Below are 23,235 nucleotides of genomic sequence, written 5' to 3'. Positions count from 1 at the left end.
TTATGAGTTGAATCTAAAGTTACTCCAGCTCAGAGAAGACACAGTGAAATTAACTGACCCAAGTTAGTTATAGACATTAATTTCAATGGGTACACTCTTAAGCAGGACTGATATATATAATGATATAGAAATTAAATAATAATAATAATAATAATAATAATAACTTTGGACACAACTCACTGTCTTATATAAAACAATGATACTAAAACTGTTTCTCTAGGGAACCATGCAAGTTCCATTCACAAAAAAGATAGCTTTCATTTTCATGGGCAAAACAGTTTCATTGATTCCTCATGAACATAACATCTGAAGTACATATGTTACCTTCTGGTTTTGAAACATTTTGCATCATTCAGAAATACCTAATTGCTGTGACAATTTAAAATGTTTAAATACACCGGGCTGCAATCCTATATTCATTTATTCCCTTGTGGCTTTGTTAATATCAAGTTATAGTTAGTTAGGTTGTGCACTGTGACCTACATACAGCAAGCATTGTTAGGGCCTATTATTCTCATGCAACCAGAGAAAAGGGTAAGAACATATCTGGCTGCCACCCATTTCCCTGTGGTGCTATGGGCCCAAATAACTTTCAGAACAATTGCACATTAAACACAGGTTGACCACATCAGCTGCACAGCTAGATTGAGATTAAAACACACACTTATGTACCAATCCCCCCAAAACAAACCCTGGGGTAAGCTGTGTCATTCACCTTCACCAACACTTATATACAAACCCTGACCTGTTCTTAGGAGCAGTCTCATTACCACTGCATTATTTCACTACCTGGAGCCAGAAAGAGCAGTGGTATTGATTCTTAAGAAGCTGAATGTCTGCTTCACTGAGCTACTTCCAAGGGCCAACTTTTACTGCAAAATGAGATGAAGCAGTGTGTTGCTTTGCCTATTCTGCAGTTCGTACCAGAATTCCCAAGGGTGCTTCTGAAGTGGATCACACAGGCCTGGTTCACAACATGCAAATGTGAGAGCTCCCAGAAAGGATCTCACAGCAGCTTAGCTGCTCCCTGGTCTTTTCTACTGCCATGCTGAAGGAAGCCAAGGTGTGCCTTCGTGTGCTGTCCAAACTAGGGCTTTCGGTTAAATTTTATCCTCATTAACTGCAACCCATAGCCAAGAACAAACTTTGGCTGCAGCTAATGGCTACTGAAGAGAGAGAGCATAACCACTAGCCCCAGTTTGGACAAGACACTAAGCCAAACCTTGGCTTAGCATGTTGCAATAGTGAGACTTACTGGGGTGGAGCAAATTGTTTGTCAACTTCTCTATGGGAGCCTGCACATTCTCATTGTTCCTATGAGCCATATTTTGGCTTCCTGCATCATGCAAATCAGACCTTTGCAACCTTAAGAAGGCCAGGCTGATATTAACATATTTATTTACATTATTATATACCAGGGAGTAGAGAATCTAGTGCGAGCTATCTTGCACATAACACTACTTGCACTTAATCGTTACCCTTCTCTACTCCATGCCATAAGCTATGTTTTGTTTTTAATTACTTTAAAAACCTTTTGCTATGCAGCATTCTGGGTATATGGGGTATGGTTTTGTTATTATTCATAAAATTGGTCCATTGCTTTTTTTTCATGGAACTAGCTGAGGAGTTCTTTGGATCTCTGGCATATTAATGCCTTTTTCTTACCATCTAACCAGGGAAAAGAGAAAAAACTTTGACTATTCTGGGGAAAAGGCCATTTGCAGAATACTAAGCTATAGGTAAAAAAAAGAAATCCAGAGCAATCTTCATCACTATTTCTTATTGTAACATTATTCTTGTGCTGAGATTACCATGTTAGTTAGATGACCTCAAAGTCAACTTTTTCAGACTTGCTGGACACTCTATGACTTATAGGTAGCCGAATATGGTGCCCTCAAGGTTTTGTTGGACTACAACTCCCATCATCCCTGACCGCTGGCCCTGCTGGCTAGGGTTGATGGAACCGGAGGGCACTATGTTGGGTAACTCTTGCATAGGTGAAGGACACCAACCAAAGTTGAACCTCCTCTTGAAAAGTACCTACCATGGGAACCTCAATAACATGCTGATGAGCTGCAAAAATCACCCAGTGGCAGAAAGTGGGTTATCTGGAATTTACTTAGAACCAGATAAACAATGCAGCCACTGACACTATGCATGCTTGCAGGAATATCATCTGGAAATAAATAATATCTGACATTTCCTCATGACAGCAGCATTGCATCCTTAATAGCTAGATGCTATAATTCATAATACTTCTGAAGTTGACAAAAATTCTGATGCTGAACTTGAGTTTTCCAAGAGTCTGCATTATGTGGCCATTCCTGAAGTCCTCAGTATTCCTCTGTCCACCCTCCCCCCAAAAAAACTGGGAATCATTTGTTTCCTATCAGCTTTTCTTTCTTTTGTTTCCTATCAGCTTTTTTTTACAGTTTTCCTAGACGCTTGACTTTTATTTATTGTGTGTTTTACACTGCTTAGTTTTAATTGGTGTGATACAGAACTGTGTTTTGCTTTTAATCTAGTTTTCATGAAATTTTATTGAATGTTCTTATACTTTTATTGCTTTTATGTAAACCACTCAGAGATTATAATTATCTTAACTGTTGTTGGTTTTTTTAAAAAAACAAAAAAACAAACAAACAAATAAATAAATAAATAAATAAATAAATAAATAAATAAATAAATTCACTATCATTGATGGCACATCAAAAGTATGCTTATGCTATGATCCTTTAACTCCCCAACTAAGCTGACAACACAAAAAAAGGTTGAAGGTTTTATTAATTATAGGCTGAGTGACTTCCCTTACCCTCCCATTTAAATAAACTCTATCATTTCTTTAGTATTCCATAATTAGAATCTTCAGTGATTCCACTGTCATAAACAAGTGCAGCACTAATACACAATGCTGTTTTTTTTCTACCATATGCCAGCCTTTCCTCCTTCAAATTTGCACCTCTGTACCATGTATGGCATCCCTACCTTCTGCATCAAATTCTGCATTTTGTGCCCCATTTTTCATGTGTTCGGTTTTTTTGCCACTAGTTATCAGCTAAGAGTGCACAAGGTGGGGGTGGAAGTATCTACAAATATTTAATGGTTTATGAGTGAAGTTTCACACCACCCAGTATGGAAACGGTCAGAAGGACCGTGAAAAATCCAAGGACATTGCAAATTACCAGCAAAAGGAAAAACCTGTGTTAGAAAAGTGGGTGAGAAATGGAAGACGTAGACAGCAGATAAAATACTAACACCAAGGAGGTCACCAGTCAAAAACATACCAAAGAGTGTAAGGGACCTTCATAATTGGGAGATGATGATGCTTGCCCTCCATTCCTAGACCAAACAGCTGTGCCTGCTAATAGTAAAATGGGAGTTACCATTGGAACTATGCAAACAAAATGCTTCTTTTTTAAAAAATAAATAAATATGGAGACATGTAAATGCTTTTTCCTAGATAAGACATACAAAACAGACTTATGGAGAACTTTCAAAATATATGCTGATTAAGGAGAAGAAAAAGTACCTTTGTAGCAAATGCCGACGATACATGCTACAAAGGCTCCCCAGATTACTCGCTAACATGCAAACTTTCACTGGCTGTACCTACTAAAAGCTGCATCAGGAAGAGAGGTGTCACCAACTGAAGCAAGAATCAATCTCTTAAAAAAGTGCTAAGGGGACTGCTGGAATGTGCCATAATTCTATAAATGGGAGACAGTATCACTGAATCATCAAACCTATGGCAAGCTGCTTCGTTTTTTAAAAAAATTAAGAATTCCAAGAATTGTTCCACAATTGTTCCACAAACTCCATTCATTTCAATGCACTAAATAAAGGGAAAGTTTCTGGTACACTGTACCTATCTGCACTGCAATTTTCACATTTGGTTACTGGCTCTCAAAAGTATTAAAAGAAGCTGCCTTTTTATTTGTGTCATTCTATTCAGCCAGCCAACCTCCCCACCCCCCTCTCATTTTTTTTTATTGCTCTTAAGAGTGAAATACAAAAGGGTCAACAGGGTAATGTATCCGTTTCCTAATGAAGTCACACTGAACACCCAGGGATCAAATGTTGTTTTGGAAGCTCTTCCTTACAGAATGTGCTTATGGAGATTAATAATCTGGATATTCACAATGTGACTTTCCCCTTCTATGACACAACTGGCTTTCTGAATAACAGCAGAGCCATCAACATTTTTTTCCTCTAGACTATCTATGGCATAACTTGACACATTCACTAATGACTTTTAGGATGCACATGGAAGCAAAATCAGAAATTTCTAAGTCTAAATTAAGGGACATGGTCTAAATTTACAGAGGTTCATTTGAGACCTTTAGTATAATTATTTCACTCTGGAATATTTATCAAAATGTGCCATTTCGGAAAAAGATAAAAACAACTGTTATCAACCTATATTCTCAAGGTATTATTTTGATAAAAAAATATTTGTTCAAGAAGTTCTTCTTTTCTCCTCCATTATATTTATTTAGACTGCTTAATTCTCTTGATTTTGACAGTCAATCTGTTGCAGCATGTGCTAGTAAAGTGGCTCTGTTAATCCTGTATATACTTACTTGGGTTATCTACTCAGCATCCACAGTGCAAGCCTAACCTCACTTACCCAGGGATAAGTCCCACTGAATTCAAAGGGGCTTATTTCTGAGTAGACATATTTGGATTGCAGAGGAAGCTATCCAATATCATGCATTGCTTTGCCACTGCCCTCATACCTCCCTTGTAATAGGATGGGGCTCGCCACAGGAAGATGTGAACAATTAAAAAGGAGATTTTTGCATTGCAAATAACTGAAGCATCTTCCATTTAGTCATTCACTTCACTCTGCAATGAAGGGATTTGCCGCCTTAACTCGAGTGTGTGGATGGGCTTCTGAAAACAGGGAACCACAGTTGGGGCATTGCTCCTTAACTAGGCTTCAGATGACTCTCTGAGTCCCTTTCAACTCTACACCTCTATGATTCTATGTGTAAAAAAAAATCCCCGCTACATGTTTCCTATCTCATGTAGTTCTCATAGTTCTCATGTGATAAACACATGAATTCAGAAAGCATATGAGTTGTCCCTAGATCTTGGGATTTTTTCCAGTTAAGATATATCTTCAGCATCTTAACCGTCCAAGCTCACTCTTTACTTAAGAGAAGCCGAGTAAGGCTGAACACAGTAGAGATTATCTAGCAAACTGGAGTCAGGCTATACTCTGATTGCCTGGTGAGGTAGGGGAATAGCAGAGCAAGGAGTTGATAAATTTTTGCTGTTTAGAATGGAATGGGATGCACACCTGATTTGTGTAGCCTTGGCAAATTTCACACTCTTGGGTTCATCCTCTAGAATCAACTCACATGACAGTGGGGGGGGGTCCCTTCAATTTTCTTGTAATTAAATTATCTTGGGAATTCAACAGCAAGTGTTAGGATACCCATTAGTGAGGAAGACTGCTAGAAAACTGATTTGTGGCACAACGGGGGGGGGGGGAATGTCTCAAATATATCGTTCCATCAATACAAGTACAAAATTCAGATTGTGTGTATTATTAGGAACATAGGAAGTTGTCTTACACTTAGTGAGACTATTGGTTCACCTAGCTTAGTACTGTCAACACTGGCTAGCAGTGGCTTTCCAGGGTTTCAGACACGGTCTGCCAGCTCTAGCTCGATATTTTAAACCTGGGAACTTCTGCATGCAAAGCTTGAAAACAATGACCGAGCTATGGACCTTCCCTAGTATTAAGATGGTGAATGTTTCTGGGACAATTTAGCTCTCCTACCTTGCAGAGAAGGGCTATATTTAAGGATCTACTACTTTCTACGAAACCAAAATGTTCAGCAAAGTAGAATGTTAACCACTATACCTGAGAGAGAAGGGGGAGAACCAACAGGAGTTGAAGGATTTGATGAAAAGCTGTTGTTGGTGTGATCTGGAGAGTAGATCTTTAAAAGATGATAAAGAATTATTCTAAACCCATTCGTTAATGGATGCAGACAGACCTATGGCACTTCTATAGTTAAGGAAGGGGGAAAAAACCACACCACCTCTGCCTCCTTAAAACCATTAGCCCCTAAAACACGTAAATATGCTGTGAACAGCAACATGACAAAAACATCTTGAAGAACCAGACAGTTGTGCTGAAGGGAAAGTTCTAATTGTCACAGGGTTTTATCTTTCCTTATCATTTGTAATGGTTTTAATACTCCTTACAGTCTGCACTATGGTTGAAATGTATTTTACACAATGCTTTACATATGAAGGTTTCAGAGTTATTCTATTTGAAGCTAAACTTATTTTAACAACTACAACAGAGTGGAGATTTAGGAAGCAGGGGTATAAGTGGGCCATGTTTATTACAGAGAGCTCTAAAGCAGGGGTAGCCAGGCTGATGACTTCCAGATACTGCTGGACTACAACTCCCATCAGTCCCAGGCAGCACGACCAATACTCAAGAGATGATGGGAGTTGGAGTACAGCAACATCAGCAGGGCTCTGCTCTAAAGAATAGTCCAGTTGCCACACCTGTTAAGTAGGTTTTGCTACAGGCTATACCTGTTGAGAATGAGTTATATTTTATATTATTCAGGTAAGACCCACCAGATATCGCTCGATACCAGGAACAGGTGAAACTTCTTATGACACGGTTAGATGGCATAGATAATTGATTCTTATTTCAAACAATTATCCAGTAATGGGCAGCATGCTGGGAACCCATGTTGGCGACCGTTTAAGCTGCCTATATGTGAACTCTTCCTCTGAGTTATGTATAGGCAATTAAATTAATTAGCCCTTGATCATCTTCCCTGTTAAATAAATGCCTCGGGGCACCTGCTAAATAACTTTTTTGGGGGGAGGTACTGTATCCATCTATCATACAGAAATTGTGATAAACCCCCAACCCCTGGCTGTTTTTGTAACACATGTTAGCTGGACACGGAAAATGTCAAATTCTCATGAGAACTCAGTGGAATCCACTCTGCCCAGAAAATTTAAGTTGCAGTGGTGGTTCTTTTAAAAGTCAGCATACACAAAGTATTGCGGCATTAAGAGATGACTGCCCAGACCTTAAAACACTGACTTTTAAATATTAACCACTGCAAAGAAACAGACTTGGGGGGCCTTTAAACATTACCAAGGCTGTGCAGCTGCTTTCTCTAAGGTAGCAGAGAGTAGAGCATTTTTTAAAAAACTCCAACATGTGAACAGAGGCTGAAGAGAAGCCGATGGCGCAGTGCTTGACCACAGAATCGGCACAACAGCGGGCGGTGCCAATTCTGAACGGAGGACCCAAGCTATCAGCCCCCTTGCCCGTGTGAGTGGGTCGTGAAAAATGTGTGTCAGTTGTGCAGGAGTTGCTTGCAGAAAAGCAGCTTGAGCACAGTTAGGGCAGCGTTTAAAGGCCCCTGAGGTTTGAAAGGAAAACACAAAACGGAAAGCCAAATCCCTTCCCAATGAATCCTTTCTCTGGCTCGCTGCTCAAATTACATTTGAAAGTCACAGCTGTACTCATTCTTGTGGAGAGGATTTGTGTTAAGGACAACTCTGGACACAGAGCGTCCAGGCTGCGAGATAAACACACGTATTGCAGCTCCAACTTCGAGGGTATGACTGCTCTACAAACTTAAATGGGATTCACTGTCATGGCTTCCTCCCAAAGAACCCTGGGAATCAATTATGTGATGCAGAGCAGGAATGTTCATCACCCTGACAAGGAACTAAAATCCCAGAGTTTCTTGGATGAAAATACATAACTGGAACTGGGTGAAAACTGGTTTAAGTTTGTAGTGGAAGTGTGCCCTAGATTTTCACGCACGTGAATACACAAGAAGCCACCCTGCCTTTCAAACGTAAGATGAGAAGCAATACTCAGAAACATTGTTGCTATTGAGTTTTCATGTCAAGTGAATGGAAGACTGCAAAGCAAGAGTTGGGCATCAACAACTCACCCCAAATTATCTACATTCTCCAGAAAGCTTCCCATATATATATATATATATATATATATATATATATGCAACATCACTACAGTATTGAAAAAAAATTATTTTAGCTAGCAGTGATGAAATCTATCCCACATGGTACTCATGTTCCGAAATATTTGGTAACTGTTTCTGACTCAAGTCTATGCTATGCAAGTGATCCCAAAGTGAATATTTCCTTACAGATGCAAGTGCTTTCCCCAGTGCATCGCCTGTCTGTGAACTTCCTGCTGCTCCACTTCCTCTGTTTGCTGAAAAACAAAAGAATGAACATAAAAGAAAGGCAGGAAAATAATCCCATTTTCTATTCTTGGTGCAGGTATCCATAATTCAATTGCATTTTAATGCTAATTGCATTGTGTGAACCCTTTAACTAGCATTCATTTTTGTTTGCCATGGTAAATCTCAAACATACCTCAAGCTCTGAATCACCTTATGTGTGCTGCACACCGGAATTCCACACCTGAAGGATATACTTTAATTTCCCCAGAGGACCCTACCTACCCCATCAATTCTATGGTTATCCCTGGGGAAGATACTGGAGCAGGCCTCGGATGCATTCTCTCTCCCCCTCCCCTCTGTTCACAGAACAATTGAAGAGGATGTTTTGCAAATAACTACAACTTCTCCTACATAGTCATTCACTTCTCCCTGCAATAAGGGGACACAGAGGTTTTACTTTACTGCCTTCACATTTCCTGCACTGCATGGGACAGCACAGTCTAAGTCTATTGACACAGAGTAGCCAACAGATGCCCTCCAGATGTTGCTGATTCCACCTCTCATCTGCCCCAGCCAGTATGGCCAATGGTTAGGAATGATGGGATTTGTCATCCAGCAACATCTGGGGGGTACCACACTGGCTATCCCACAGAATGGACTGAATTGCTGCCTTCACCCCATCTTTATTTATATCAGAGAGACAGGCAACCCTAGATCTAGAGTCATTCAGAACACTCGAAACAACTAGGGAGGTGGGCTATTCCTGATTTCCTCCTCTGGGCTAAATTGAGCACAAACCCTTTTTCATGAAAACTTGATATGAAGCAAGCTAGCAGTCTGTCATGAAAAAAATGTAAGCTCTTATTAAATAAAATAATTTATTTTAGCGCAAAAGCTAAAAAAACCATAAAAATAGCATAAAACTTGGTGAACCAAAGGATACTTCCGCAGGTCCCTTTTACTTACTTGAGTTGGATGTTATTATCAAGCGGGCTCTAAAAATTCAACAGTTCCTAGGATCCTATGCTCAATGTATGTCAAAGAGATAAAACTGGAATTTTTGTTGGGTGGTCTAAAGGCCCCAGGGTCCTGGGCAACTCTAAATGACTCATGTGTCTTCAAGCAGACATTAAGTAGATAGTAAGCATAGGACAGCTCTCAGTTGATTCTACCTCTTTTTAAACATAAAACCTCCCATTTATTGACCAGATGAGACTCCATGCCTTCAGGGCCATAGGGCAAAACATAAAAGACAACAAGAATCCAGAGCTGGGAAACCCACCTCCCCAATACATACAAGTAACCATCCAATTAAAATCACAGAATCATGGACCACTGGTGACACGCAGGAACCAGGAGTAAACTTGATTAAGCATGCCAAGATGGAAGATAGCTCCCAAATGGTTCAAGAAAACATCCCCTCCCCTACCTAGATATTACATGGTCCTCCCTTGAATTTTCAGGTTTCTGACATTACACCCCCACCAACTCTTTCATTTGTGTGGCTATATAAAGCAAACCATGAAGACAGTATCCTACCCTACTGCACTCTACGAAGTAAATCTTCTGCCTTCCAGATTTATGGGCAATTACAATGACACTGGGGCAACTGATAAACACTGAGCCCTTATTATTTACTGTATAATCCTACATTTTATTTTAGAATATTTAGTACTGTAACAGTGCAATCCTAATCATGCACAGTGGTACCTTGGTTTACAAGCATAATCCGTTCCGGAGGTCTGGTTGTAAACCAAAACAGGTTGTAACCCAAGGCGTGCTTTCACCAATGGGGCCTCAAAAAAAAGGGGGTTGTAATCCAAAAAATGGGACATGCACTTCTGGGTTTGACGTGGTTATAATCCAAAATGGTTGCAAACCAAGGTACAAGTGTATTCCCAAGTGCAAATCCTACTAAGATCAATGGTTCTTAGGAAGTTTACAGCATAAATAACTTTATATTAAACTGCATGTTAAATAACTTTAAACCTATTTGGCTGTCTATCTATAGTTCAAGGTACCTTATCATAAAGTTTCTGGCTATGGTCTTGGAAGCAAAATAGCCAAGCCAGATGCTATTCTGAAAAGCTCCTCCCGCCCTTCTTTCCATGCGAATGTAACCATAGTGGGAATGACTCCCTGCAATCTAGGTCCTGATTGGGAACTGGGATGCCTAGGAACGCAAATCTGCTGACGTGGAAATGTCAAGGATCGGGACCACATAGCAATGACATATTAAGAAGTTGAACGTATTTGGGAATGGACTCAGTCATTCTCCGTGAGGATATAACTGTAAGGTATGATATAGTGATTAATCCTGCAAATTTCTGGCATAATATCTAAAGGATTGTCCCTTTCTTGTCCCCTCAACCCCATATATGTTTGTTTATGAATCTGCCTGTTCTCTTATGGTCCTCTGGTGAGGCCTCTTGTGTGAAGGTTTGGTGGGAATGTGTTGTTAGAGCATTTTCTCTGTACCATTCTGTTGCTTCCCTACTGCTAGTCTTCCATCAAGGCCTGAGGATATGGCTTTTTAGTGAATTACTGAATAATCCATCCCAGGCCTTTGGGAGGAGTTGAAGAGTGCAATGAACAATTCAACTATGATCATTTATAACGTGCTTCAGAATCTTAACTGATTTTGTTTATTTCAATTATGATTCTCAACAGGTGCATTTGACCTTGTTTTTTATTGTACAGTGGTACCTTGGTTTAAGAACAGCCCTGTTTATGAACTATTCGGTTTATGAACTCCGCAAAACCAGAAGTAGTATCCTGGTTTGTGAACTTTACCTTGGTCTAAGAATGGAATCCGAATGGTCGAAGGGCACCGGCGGTAGGCGGGAGGCCTCATTAGGGAAAGTGCGCCTTGGTTTAAGAACGGTTTCAGTTTAAGAATGGACTTCTGGAACAGATTAAGTTTGTAAACCGAGGTACCACTGTACTATGTTTTAATGATATTGATAATAAGGTATTCCATTAGTAAGATATGAATAAAAAGGCTTGATTTTATTCAGTCCTAGCTCTTTTTAGATTTGCTAAGCTTTGAGTTTCATGGCAACCTTCCTATATTATAGATTTGTTCCCACCTGATGGCATTTATTTATTTATTTTTATAGATATTTATTAAAGTTTTTCATAATAAAACAAGTATCACACTCAGAAAAAAGAAAAGAAAAAACATAGAAAAAAACAATCAAAAATAGCACAACAAAAACAACAAAAAACAAAGAAAAAATTATTCCTTGCTTACTATCTTTGTAACCCTCTTTCCTGACTTCCTCACATCTCCCTTTTCTGTGTTCCCCTTTACACAATCAAATTCAGCAATTTTCTACCCTCTTTCCAATCTTGTACCCTATTTATACATTTCAACCTATTATGCCTTTGGTTTCTTTTCCTTTCCTATAAAGCCATTTATCACATATTCTTTATAACTTAGTCCCTTATATCATTTGTTTAGTCACGACATAACAATACTCTGGTCTTACCCCTTTTTTTCCAAATCATTTTTACATATTTCTTTTTACCAAATCACTAATGCCATATTATCTTTATATCCAACATCATTTTAACATTCAAACATTTTACAGTGTTTTTGAAGGTATTCTTTGAACTTCTTCCAGTCCTCTTCCACCGATTCTTCTCCCCGGTCTCGGATTCTGCCAGTCATTTCTGCCAATTCCATGTAGTCGATCACTTGCATCTGCCATTCTTCCAAGGTGGGCAAATCTTGTGTCTTCCAATACTTTGCAATAAGTATTCTTGCTGCAGTTGTTGCGTACATAAAGAATGTTCTATCTTTCTTTGGCACCAATTGGCCGACAATGCCCAAAAGGAAGGCCTCTGGTTTCTTAGGGAAGGTATATTTGAATACCTTTTTTACTTCATTATAGATCATTTCCCAGAAAGCCTTAACCTTTGGGCAAGTCCACCAAAGGTGAAAGAATGTTCCCTCAGTTTCTTTACATTTCCAACATTTATTATCCGGCAGATGATAAATTTTTGCAAACTTGACTGGGGTCATGTACCACCTATAGATCATTTTCATAATATTTTCTCTTAAGGCATTACATGCCGTAAACTTCATATCGGTGGTCCACAACTTTTCCCAGTCAGCAAACATAATGTTATGACCAATGTCCTGTGCCCATTTAATCATAGCTGATTTAACTGTTTCATCCTGAGTATTCCATTTTAACAGCAAGTTGTACATTCTCGAAAGTATCTTAGTTTTAGGTTCTAACAATTCTGTTTCTAATTTCGATTTTTCCACCTGGAAGCCTATTTTTTTATCCAAGTTAAAGGCTTCTCTTATTTGATGATAATGTAGCCAATCTCGCACTTTATCTTTTAGTTTCTCAAAACTCTGCAATCTCAATGTGTCTCGATCTTGTTCTAGTATCTCCCAATATTTTGGCCACTTGGCCTCCATATTGAGTTTTTTCAGAGCCTTAGCCTCCATAGGTGATAGCCACCTTGGAGTCTTGTTTTCCAATAAGTCTTTATATCTTGTCCAGACATTAAACACAGCTTTCCTGACAATATGGTTTTTGAATGCTCTATTAGCTTTTAGCTTGTCATACCACAAATATGCATGCCACCCAAAAGTATTGTTGAACCCTTCCAAGTCCAAAATGTCGGTGTTCTCAAGAAGTAGCCAATCTTTCAACCAGCAAAATGCTGCTGATTCATAATACAACCTCATGTCTGGCAGGGCAAACCCCCCTCTTTCTTTAGCATCAGTCAATATTTTAAATTTTATTCTGGGCTTTTTGCCCTGCCAGACAAATTTAGAAATGTCTCTTTGCCACCTCTTGAAACAGTCCATCTTGTCCACCTGATGGCATTTAATGCCTTCTTAATGGTTGCTTTTATGGTTCACCGGAGCCACTTTGGGCACCTCCATTTTGAGGGAGAAGGCCCAACTAATTTTTGGAAGAGCTCTTGCATGAATCTTTTTAGGATGCAAGTATCTGGTATATGCCAGTACTATGTATAAGTAAGTACAGTGGTACCTCGGTGTCAGGGAACTGCCATCAGTGCCGGAGGGAGAGAGCAAAATCCAGAGGGATTCCAGAGAGCGCCCCGGGACTGGGAGAGGCAGCCCATCTTCTGGGGAAGAGAATCAGCATAGCACCAGTGGAGAAGAGGGGCAGATGGGGGAAGCAGCGAGGCGGTCCCATGACTCCTTGCCGGGGACCAGCAGGGAGAGTAGGGGTCCTCCGCAGCCTATGCCCTCCTTGTGCAGAAGGCTTTCGTGCAGAGAGAGTAGGAGGAGACTAGGTGTCAAAGAGCTTCTTTGCTGGAATAAGTTTAAGAAACGCCCACTGACAGATTCTGCCAGCGATTGAGACAGCCACGGGTGAGTGGCTGTCCAGACAGAAAAGGTTCACTCAGGCAACCCAGCCAGGTGTTTGCACCGGCTTACGCACGAGCAACCCCTAGAACCATTGCACTCGGTTTTCGAATATAATACATTCTGGAAGACTATTCGGCTTCCGAAACATTTGAAAACCAAGGTGCAAAGGGATAATTTCAATTTCAGTGGAGAAAATTGAAAAACACGCAGTGCTAAGCCGTTCAACTTCTGAGACGCATTTGAAAATGGAATGGCATTTACTTCCGGGTTTTTGGCGTTCGAAAACCTAAATGTTCAGCTTCTGAGATGCTCGAAAACCGAGGTACCACTTTACTTAATATGTTCCTTGCTGAATACCAGAAGCCCCTTAAGTATTGACATTCCACCAGCTTTTGAAGGAACACTTGGTTTAGGCATTGAAAATGTTTCTTAACCATTTTAATTATGATGCTTTTCAACCAGTTTGTTTTATTAGATATTTTGATTGTGGGTGCCTTTAATGCATTGATGGAATTATGTTGTGTACTTGAATTAGGAATGGATTTTATAATTGATCTTATATCTGTAAACAGCTTGGAAGCCATTCGGCATATGATGGGTAGACTATATAAATTTAATACTACTAGTGCCAGGACCCAAACACCTCACTATGAAAACTGGTCTCAGATTGCAACCTTCTCAGGCATGTAAAATGTTGACAGAGTAAACAATGTTGATGCAACCTAGAAGTGACTCTGATTAAGAGTATAATAAGATCTCTGCTGGATCAGACCAAGGCCTATCCAGCCCAATATTCTGTTCTCATGGTTTAGTTGAGCCAAATTATATCTATATCTATATCTATATCTATCTATATCTATACTGTATCTATATATTTGACAAAGCAGATACTGTGAGTTAACAAGCAAAACTCTTACAACCCGGCATCAACTTCCTGGATGGAACACAAATCTCTGAGTTGCACAAAAGTTATGGTTATAAGACTTAAGAAAGAGAATGGAAACTTGGGTCAATTTGATATTTTCACTCTTCCTAAGATAAGAAGTACTGACACAGCAGGATAAAAATTCATGTCCCTCCTGTGCCATATGACAGTTTATCACCCCACTGCACTGGAAGCTTAACATGCTTGTAAAAAAAAAAAAAATCAAGTGCAGTATTATGTGACTGTTCTAATAATAAAATCACAGTAAAACCAAGGCCTCAAGGGAAAGCACACATAATGTTTCCACTAAAAAAGCCACATACTGCCATGCGTCATGTCATTCAAACATGTCATTTAAAGTGAGAGTAGAAAGCAGGATTAATACATGAATGAGGGAGATATTCTGGAGTAATCTTTAGCATATGCTGCATTAAATCTCTTCTGGTAAGTGGCTGACTGAATGCCACATAGCTTTGAACCTTTGAAAACACATGGGTAATGCTATGCACAGACTTAAGCATCGTTTTCAGTTAATATCCTCACATGATCCACTCAGGAAACTGGAACTGTTGTGTTCACAGCTCTTTAGGACACCAGCTGTTGATACCCATGGTCTGTGAAAGTTTCTCTCGTCCAGAGAGAAAACTCATTGTGCATGTAATTTTTTAAGGCATATCCGTAACGTGAATAAAGCAAGCACTTTTTTGGGAGGGAAGGGAAAATAATGGGGAAATAATAAGGCAAGTGGCTGTGCTTGTAGTATGTAGAGATGAAATTCTACTTCCAAAGAACTTGACAAGAGGTGAGCCTTGTGCAGGCATCTGTGCAGCAAGGACTTTAACCACCCACACCGTTTTAGTCATAGTATATTCGAAAAGCATAGAGAAGCAATCCTTTCTGATGACACAACTGATGAAACATTGCCCCTTCCCTCTTGCAGAATCTTGTGGGAATCAAAGAGAAGCTTGACATTCCTCAAGCATGAAAACAGCTTGTCAACTCACCCATTATGCTATCTGTCCCATTTGCGGGTGGTGTGCAGGAAGAAGCACTGTAATGGGTTGTGCCACTGCGATGGAAAGTGGACATTGGAGGAAGACTGGAATTGATGTCTGCTGAGGAGTGTGATGGGTAGCTCTGTGGTAGAAAGCATAACGAGAGAACATTTCAGCCAGCAGAAGAGCACGTTAACAGCTGGACCTTTGCATTTGGATCACTTCAACTTTCTTTAAAACGTGTGGGACACAGCTTTCTGAGCAGATATATATTCATTAAGATATATGATGTAATAATGCACACATATCTCACAGCAGGGCATGCTGCAGATGAAAGGACATGGGGCTCTGCAGGCTGCCTGTGTGAGTCTAGTCTCCTTTAGACATGCCCCAACCTCCCTCTTCCTTCAAAGGCCTGGAAACGATGCCTTATGAAGAACGGCTAAGGGAGCTGGGCATGTTTAGCCTGGAGAAGAGGAGGTTAAGGGGTGATATGATAGCCATGTTCAAATATATAAAAGGATGTCACATAGAGGAGGGAGAAAGGTTGTTTTCTGCTGCTCCAGAGAAGCAGACACGGAGCAATGGTTCCAAACTACAAGAAAAAAGATTCCACCTAAACATTAGGAAGAACTTCCTGACAGTAAGAGCTGTTTGACAGTGGAATTTGCTGCCAAGGAGTGTGGTGGAGTCTCCTTCTTTGGAGGTCTTTAAGCAGAGGCTTGACAACCATATGTCAGGAGTGCTCTGATGGTGTTTCCTGCTTGGCAGGGGGTTGGACTCGATGGCCCTTGTGGTCTCTTCCAACTCTATGATTCTATGATTCTATGCGGTTCAATTAAATAATTATTACATATACCAGATTTTATTGCGGTTTCACCATTTCAGACTCACTTGCAATGGTAAGCACAAATGCACACACCTACTTCACCATGAAATTTCTGGCGATGAGCCTGGAAAGACTGCTGGTGGAAGACACTATGGAAAGAACCAAAATTCCTACAGAGCACTAGTTCAGCCTTCTGTAGGGAGTTCACCAGAGAGCCATTCCTATGCCATTGTTTGATATAAAGTTCCCAGATCTGGTGCTCTCCATCAGTGTGGGATACCAGACATTAGAGGTCGCTAGGTGAATCCCACCATAGACGTACCCTCCTGTATGCAGAGGACTAGAACATATAAATATATGGGCTTTTGTAGCCTCACATCCCAGAGACTACTCTTATCCCATATACAACAGATGGGCAGCATAAACAATAGAAATGTTTGTCATGTTCCATTTTGAAGACATGAGATGTTTACAAATATTTATTTCTATTCCGCTGTATCCCAAGGTGGTTGCATGCTCAAAGCCGCAATATAAAAATAAACTCTAAGAGACATCAACAAAGATATATGCCCATGACTTGCAACAAATTTAAATGATGTGTGATCCAGCTAAACTCAAACCTATTTGTCAAAGCACTTTCAAGTCCTGTTGAATTTGGTGGAAGAGAATTAAGCATGCACCTAACTCTTGTGCAGTGCAGTGCAATCCAATCCAATCCATGTTTACTTGGGAGCAAGATCCACTATGCTCAGTAGAGTTTGTTGCCTCGTCAATGCTTCTGGGATTTCAGCCCCAGTGAACCAGTGGGATATAAAAGGGGGTTAAATTTCAGCTGCATCATGTTCACAATTTGCAAGGATGATTTAGCATTGTGTTAGGGCAGCCTTCCCCAACCTAGTGCCTTCCAGATGTTTTGGACTACAGCTCCCAGTGCTAGCCTGGGGCTGATGGTAGTTGTAGTCCAAAATATCTGAAGGGCACCAGGTTGGCTCTAGCTGGGTTAGAGCTGATACACTGGTTTCCTGGTAGGAGGGTTACATAGTGTTAATGCACCAGCTGAGCCACTTTGCGTCTCCTGCTAGTGCACCTGCACCATGCCTACCTCCCTGCCACCTCCCCTCTCAGTAAGGAACAGAGACGCAGCTTCCAAGGACCTAGTGCAATGGCTTCGCCCCACCCAGCAACCTGTTTCTGCCGACCACAGTTGAGGAATGTCAAAAAGAAGTTGTGTGCAAAACGTAGGTTGATTCCTATAGAGTGTTTTTCTTCTTTCTTCTCTTGCGTAGCTTAACACACTGGTCTTCAACTGGTGGGTCGTGGCCTGATCCAAGGTGAGTTGCAACAGGCACACTACCACCATGCAAATGTAAAGGATTTAGAAATGGGTCCCCCAATGCATGTTTACAGGTTAAAAGCGAGTCCTGGGTTCTCAAAACGTTGATACAGTGGTACCTCTGGATGCGAATGGGATCCATTCCGGAGCCCCGTTTGCATCCTGAAGCGAACGCAACCCGCGTCTGCGTGGACCACGATTCACCGCTTCCGCGTGTGACGTCATTTTGAGCATCTGCGCATGCGGCAAAACCCAGAAGTAATGTGCTCCATTACTTCCAGGTCGCCGCGGAGCGCATCCCGAAAATGCTCAACCCGAATCTACTTCAACCCGAGGTATGACTGTACCTGGCTTAACAGATTTATTAAGTTGTTATGCTGGAAATTGGAAGATCTGCATGGATTTTCCAGGAAGATTCTGCCCCCTGGCTCCTTCTCCCACTCATGGATCTGCTCTGCTGTGACAGACCAGCTCCATCAGGCCTCTTCTCTCTCACTTGTCACCTGGGAACAGCCATACCATCAGGCTGCCTCAGTGGGGGAGATGGGAAGCAGGGCTCATTCCATCAGCTCTGCCAAAAGACCAGCTGTATCAGGTACTTCCTACCCCTGAATTGTGCCAGCTGTTCATTATAAGAAGAACTGTTTAAGTACAGGTGCCTGAGTTTGATTTTTTCGTCTTCCCTCCCTGTCCCTTCTCCCTTGTGTGTTGTTGTTTTAGATTGTAAGCCTGCAGGCAGGGACTGATTTGTTTTAATTGACTGCATGTAAGCCACTCTGGGAGCCTGTTGACTGAAGAGTGGGGCACAAATGCTCCAGATGAATGAATGAATGATCTTTACTGTTAAAAGTAGTGTGCAAAAACACACACACCAGCTCAAACTGGCACCAGTTTCCAACAACACTCCTTCTCAGTATGCAATTATAAGCTCTTTTGCCTTGAAGGAAGTTAGATGGCTATGATAGCACAGAGAATGAAAGTTTATTTGTTCTATTTATAAACAGCCTCCCCCCATGCTATTTATTACTTTTTTATCTACAAACCCTACTAATAGCCCCCTTTCCCTTTCAGGAGCTACCGGGGCACCAAACTTCTTATTTCTTTTTAAAAATCCCCACTGGAAATAAAAATAAAATTAGCAAAGGAATGCACAGGACAGGCCTTTCCATTGCATGGGGATGTGCAGTAGTACATGGCGTGGTGGCGTCATGTTCACCTGACCTCACAACAGCTGAGTCTCTGTTGCTTACCAGGAAGAAGATGGGGAGGGGTAGACGGCAGGGAAGCTGGCGCAGTGCAAATGCACCAGCAGAACCAATCTGGCACTCCTGCTGGCACTTTTGCAATGCGCCAACCCCCTCACCGCCAACCTCCTCACCGCCTTGCCCCTCTCCCTCCCAGGTGAGCATCACCGCCCTAACATGCTCTCTCCTACTGGGTACGTGTGCCAATTCTTTAAAAAGGTATCTTCTATATTTGTGTCGCACAATTGTACCAGCGCTGAACTGAAACTCCCCCCCGCCCAGCTAATGAAAAGTTTTCTTCCTACAATGAAAGAGGCTGTTTCATTTGCAGGGTGCTTCAGAAATTCTTCAGAACTCCTGTGAGTGTGATTTGAGCTTACCTTATCGTTGTAGGGTGGCTGAGGCTGGGGTTTGTGTTTTTTCTTTCTGTTATACCTTTCTCCAGTGTTTTGCAGCCTCCCTAGCTGCCCACACTTCCTGATCTGAAAAAGCCCTGTGGGAGGAGTTACCTCTTGCTGTCTTCTCCCGGGCTTTAACTGAAGCATGGGAAGCTGACAAGACTGACTACTGAGGGCCTAAGATTAGTGCACTTATTGATTTAATTTTTTAGGGAAGCCCTTCCTTTTACCTTTACCAAAAAAAAATTTAAAAAACCACGCTACTTTATAAGTAAAAAGAAAAGAAAAAAGGCTTAATTGTGTTAAAAATAAAGTTCTTCTCCTTTCTGCACTTACAGGGAAACACATTTCAGGGCATCATGGAGTTTTCAGGAAGTGTAGACAACTTGAAAGGCTACAGAATGATGACCACTTGCATGATAGTTTGTAGAACAGGGAAAAAAGACATTCTCAAACCCCCTCGCCCACCTCAGAAATAGCATGAGCACAACAAAAGCCCTGCATGTCTTCCATGAAAATGTTACCAACATTTTCTTTCCTTTCTAATTTTCAAATGAATGTTGTTGGGTTTTTTTTAAAAAAAAAGTAGTAGAAGATGCCATTTTCAGAACAGCACTCTCACACATGCACAAAGAATGATGCTCGTGCAACAGGGCTTTCCTCTGTTCCTCTCTGAAATGGCCCTCAATATTGGCAAGCGGAAGGGAGTTGGGAGATCAACGCCCCCCCCCAAACAAACAAATCAGCATGTGGGGGGAGGAGAGTGTGGAGCATTCCATCTGACAAAATGAAATGTTTGCGCAGATGGAACATACGTTATAGCGTGATGTTGAAATCCACTCATAGGCTTACCAAGCGGTCATGAGGATGAAGACTGCAATAGCTACTGGACTGTGGAATATGAGAAGAATTGCCCAGCATTCCGCCATAACCAGGCTGATTCATCCCACTGGAGGAGCTCCACGGATCACTGCTGTGATGACCGTCTGTAAGACAGAAAAGAAAAATAGGCTTCTCTGAAGGCTTGGTTACCTAACATTCTGGTGTTGTGTTTCCAGTAAATGTTAAAATTAGCATTCTAATAAGGTCTGGTGCACACCTAATGCTCTGCTGCGTTGGGTAGCAGTTTACGTTAAAAGATAGCAATCGCAAATGGGAAGAGCTATGTATCACCCTTTTGCTTCCCAAGGGCTACACTAATTTTATATAAGTATGTGCTCATGATTAAAAAAAAAAGTTTGCTCCAGAGAAAAGTAAATGACATCTCTTGAATCACCACCAATTAGTCACAGGTCTTATGTGCAAAGACTTTCCTATAGTTTGTTGTGCTATCTTTATCTAAATCCTAAATACCTACGACCTATATTGTTACACATTTTTGCTAGGGTAAAAGAGGAGCTTAAAATAGGGTGTTATTAAAATTTCTATGTGACCCTTCCTCCCAAAGGAGTCACACAACATCATAAATACCATCCACACTATAATTAAAGCATCTAAAATTACATATCTAAACAATATAAAAACATGTAAAAAATGGAATTCCTCCATATTCAGGCACTATTCACATGGTGAACTGGAGCGTTTCCATGACATTTATTCAATAAAGTGAATATTGTACATGTTTCATTTTTTTAATTTATAAAAAAAGCCAGACAAAAGTTAACATACGAATGAGCAGAGGACATATTTTGACCACCTTTACCAATCTTTGGATGGAAGTATAACAGAAGAGCCCTGGAGGCGGGGCCTTTTCTGTGGAGGCATCACACCTTTGGAACGCCCTCTCTGGGAAAATATTACAGGCTCTTTCTGCTTGTAGATGGGCCCGTGGAAAAAATGTATCCAGACAGGCATTTGATGGGCAATTCTAACTGCTTTTATGCAGCTGTAGGGAACAATCCTAAATCCTAATCCGTGCTAGAGATTAGGATTTAGAAGAGGTGGCCCACTGCCAGGCTCTGCCAGCAGAAGTGCTACTGCAGGTGCCTCTGCTGTGCCCACTGAAGGTGGGAGCTGTCATGAAGTTGGAATCCTGCCACTGGTGGTCAGTGTAGGGCTCTGAAAGAGGAAGTATCACCGGGGGGGGGGGCGTGCGGAGAGAAGCAGGGCTAGCGATGGATCTGCTGGAGCTGGCATATTAAAAATCCACCTCCACCTTCTGCCCTGATTGGCAGGTGCTAGTTCCAATTGTCACTGAGGCTGAGTTTGGATTGCTCCATCCATCTTTGGAAACTGCTGTCTCTTAACGCTTACGTTTCTAATGCGTGTGCATTCTTTTATTTGCGCATTTGGGCAATAATACCATTCTGGTTTTGCAGTTATTATAGATGTTAATCCCACTGCTGGGCGAGTAAGGATTTTCTTGCTTTATAACTGATTATTGTGGATAAACACTTTTAGTGTGCAGTATTGTTTTAATGGATATGTTCACTACGTATATTTCGTTCTTGCATTTTACTTTGGTTATGGCAAGTGACAAACTAAACAACAATAATATTTTGCATTGTTTATATGGTTGTTTAGGTTATTACATGCCAGTGTGAATAAAAAGGTAGGGCTGAAATGAATGAAAATGTATACATGCCTAGCATGTTGTCCTGTCATCTCTCAAAGCAACAGGGGAGGCTGAATAACTTTGTAGAAACATAACAAAGGGAGCAAATAGGCAAGCTATTCAGCTTTATTAATTTCTAAAATGTGCATGAAGTTTAATGCTTTAATTTTAGGACATAAGCCTAACTGTTCAAGTTTGCCTTAGGGTACATGACATTTAAACCTCAAAACTGAGGAATATCAAAGGCATGAGTGACCTGCAGTATTCAAAAGGAGAACCAGGACTTTCAACAATATTTCAGGGCTAAGTCGTTTAGGATTTTAAACAGTAATGTGATCACCTTGAACTGGGCTTGGAAACGAATTGGCAACCAACACTGCTCATATGAGTTTGAAAGGGAACCCCACCTAGTAAGCTGACTGCTGTTTTTGACCCATTTCCTACTGGTTCTCAAAATGCATGCACAGCAAAATCCCATCAACAGCATCACCTTACCTTGCATGAAGAAGGAACTAGGAAAAGTGCTGGCTGCTGGTTTTGAGGATGGATAGCCTGGTGAATCCCGATTGTAGTCGGCAGTGCTTGCAGAAGGGGCATAAACCTACGGTGGAAAAAGAGGAGAAAAGAATTGCCTTTAGTATTCCACCAAGAATGACTGCACTTGAAACAAGGGGGTTAAAAATGGGATTTTTATCCCTATTCTTTATTCAGCACAATCCACTTCATAACGTTAGACTCCGTGCTTTCTTTAAAACTGAAATAGGAAAAAAACACCATAGCTATTTATTTGTAATAGAGAATGTTTTAGGCCTGGTTCACACTAAGGTGGCAAACTAGAGTTTGGGCTGTACAGGTGGGATCTCACATTGCTGAAAAATTAACATGCTGGAGAAAAGGTTAGGTTAGGTTACCCTTCTCCCCGGTATCTGGTTTGCTCTATGGAGATTTCATATAGTCAGGGGATCATTCAATCGTGTGAGCAGTCAGAACAGTACAACCCAGGCATGGGTTGGATATGAAGATGCCTTGCATTACACTAAAGGACTTCAACCTGTTCTAGGTGTGCCCTCAAATCTCTCTTGATTGCTTCCTCATCCCTGGAGATCTCTATGCTCTGCCCCATCCTATCCCGCTAAGCATGAATTATGCAGACGGGAACTCAGTTGGTTAGAGAGTGGTGCTGATAGTGCTAAGGTCGCAGGTTCGATCCCTGTACTGCACAACTGCAAATTCCTGCATTGCAGGGGGTTGAACTAGATCAGGCACCCCCAACCTGCAGCCCTCCAGATGTTTTGGACTACAATTCCCATCATCCCCTGACCACTGGTCCTGTTAGCTAGGGATCATGGGAGTTGTAGGCCAAAACATCTGGATGCCTGGACTAG

The 23,235-nt window shown here is 41.1% G+C and overlaps 1 protein-coding gene across 19 annotated transcripts in view; it reads right to left on the bottom strand.

The window, feature by feature from the left end:
- Nucleotides 1-23,235, bottom strand: part of TCF4 (transcription factor 4) — a 344,984-nt gene that overhangs the window by 38,324 nt on the left and 283,425 nt on the right. For 16 of the 19 annotated variants that reach the window (XR_013843351.1, XM_079994854.1, XM_079994843.1 and 13 more), the window contains 6 exons: nucleotides 22,346-22,451; nucleotides 20,149-20,282; nucleotides 15,502-15,634; nucleotides 8,172-8,239; nucleotides 5,873-5,951; nucleotides 3,285-3,361 (listed from right to left, as the gene is read on the bottom strand). Coding sequence is in view for 18 of the 19 variants with exons in the window: in XM_079994854.1 (XP_079850980.1) it covers nucleotides 3,285-3,361; nucleotides 5,873-5,951; nucleotides 8,172-8,239; nucleotides 15,502-15,634; nucleotides 20,149-20,282; nucleotides 22,346-22,451 (597 nt within the window). In the remaining variant the exon portion in view is untranslated. The remainder of the gene's footprint in view (nucleotides 1-3,284; nucleotides 3,362-5,872; nucleotides 5,952-8,171; nucleotides 8,240-15,501; nucleotides 15,635-20,148; nucleotides 20,283-22,345; nucleotides 22,452-23,235) is intronic. The other 3 variants (XM_079994850.1, XM_079994852.1, XM_079994848.1) reach the window with 1 other exon arrangement.

This window comes from Podarcis cretensis, assembly GCF_951804945.1.
Source record: "Podarcis cretensis genome assembly, chromosome: 11".
Classification (NCBI taxonomy): Eukaryota; Metazoa; Chordata; class Lepidosauria; order Squamata; family Lacertidae; genus Podarcis; species Podarcis cretensis.
The sequence above is the reverse complement of the archived record's forward strand: the minus strand, read 5'-3'. Positions and strand labels throughout refer to the sequence as shown.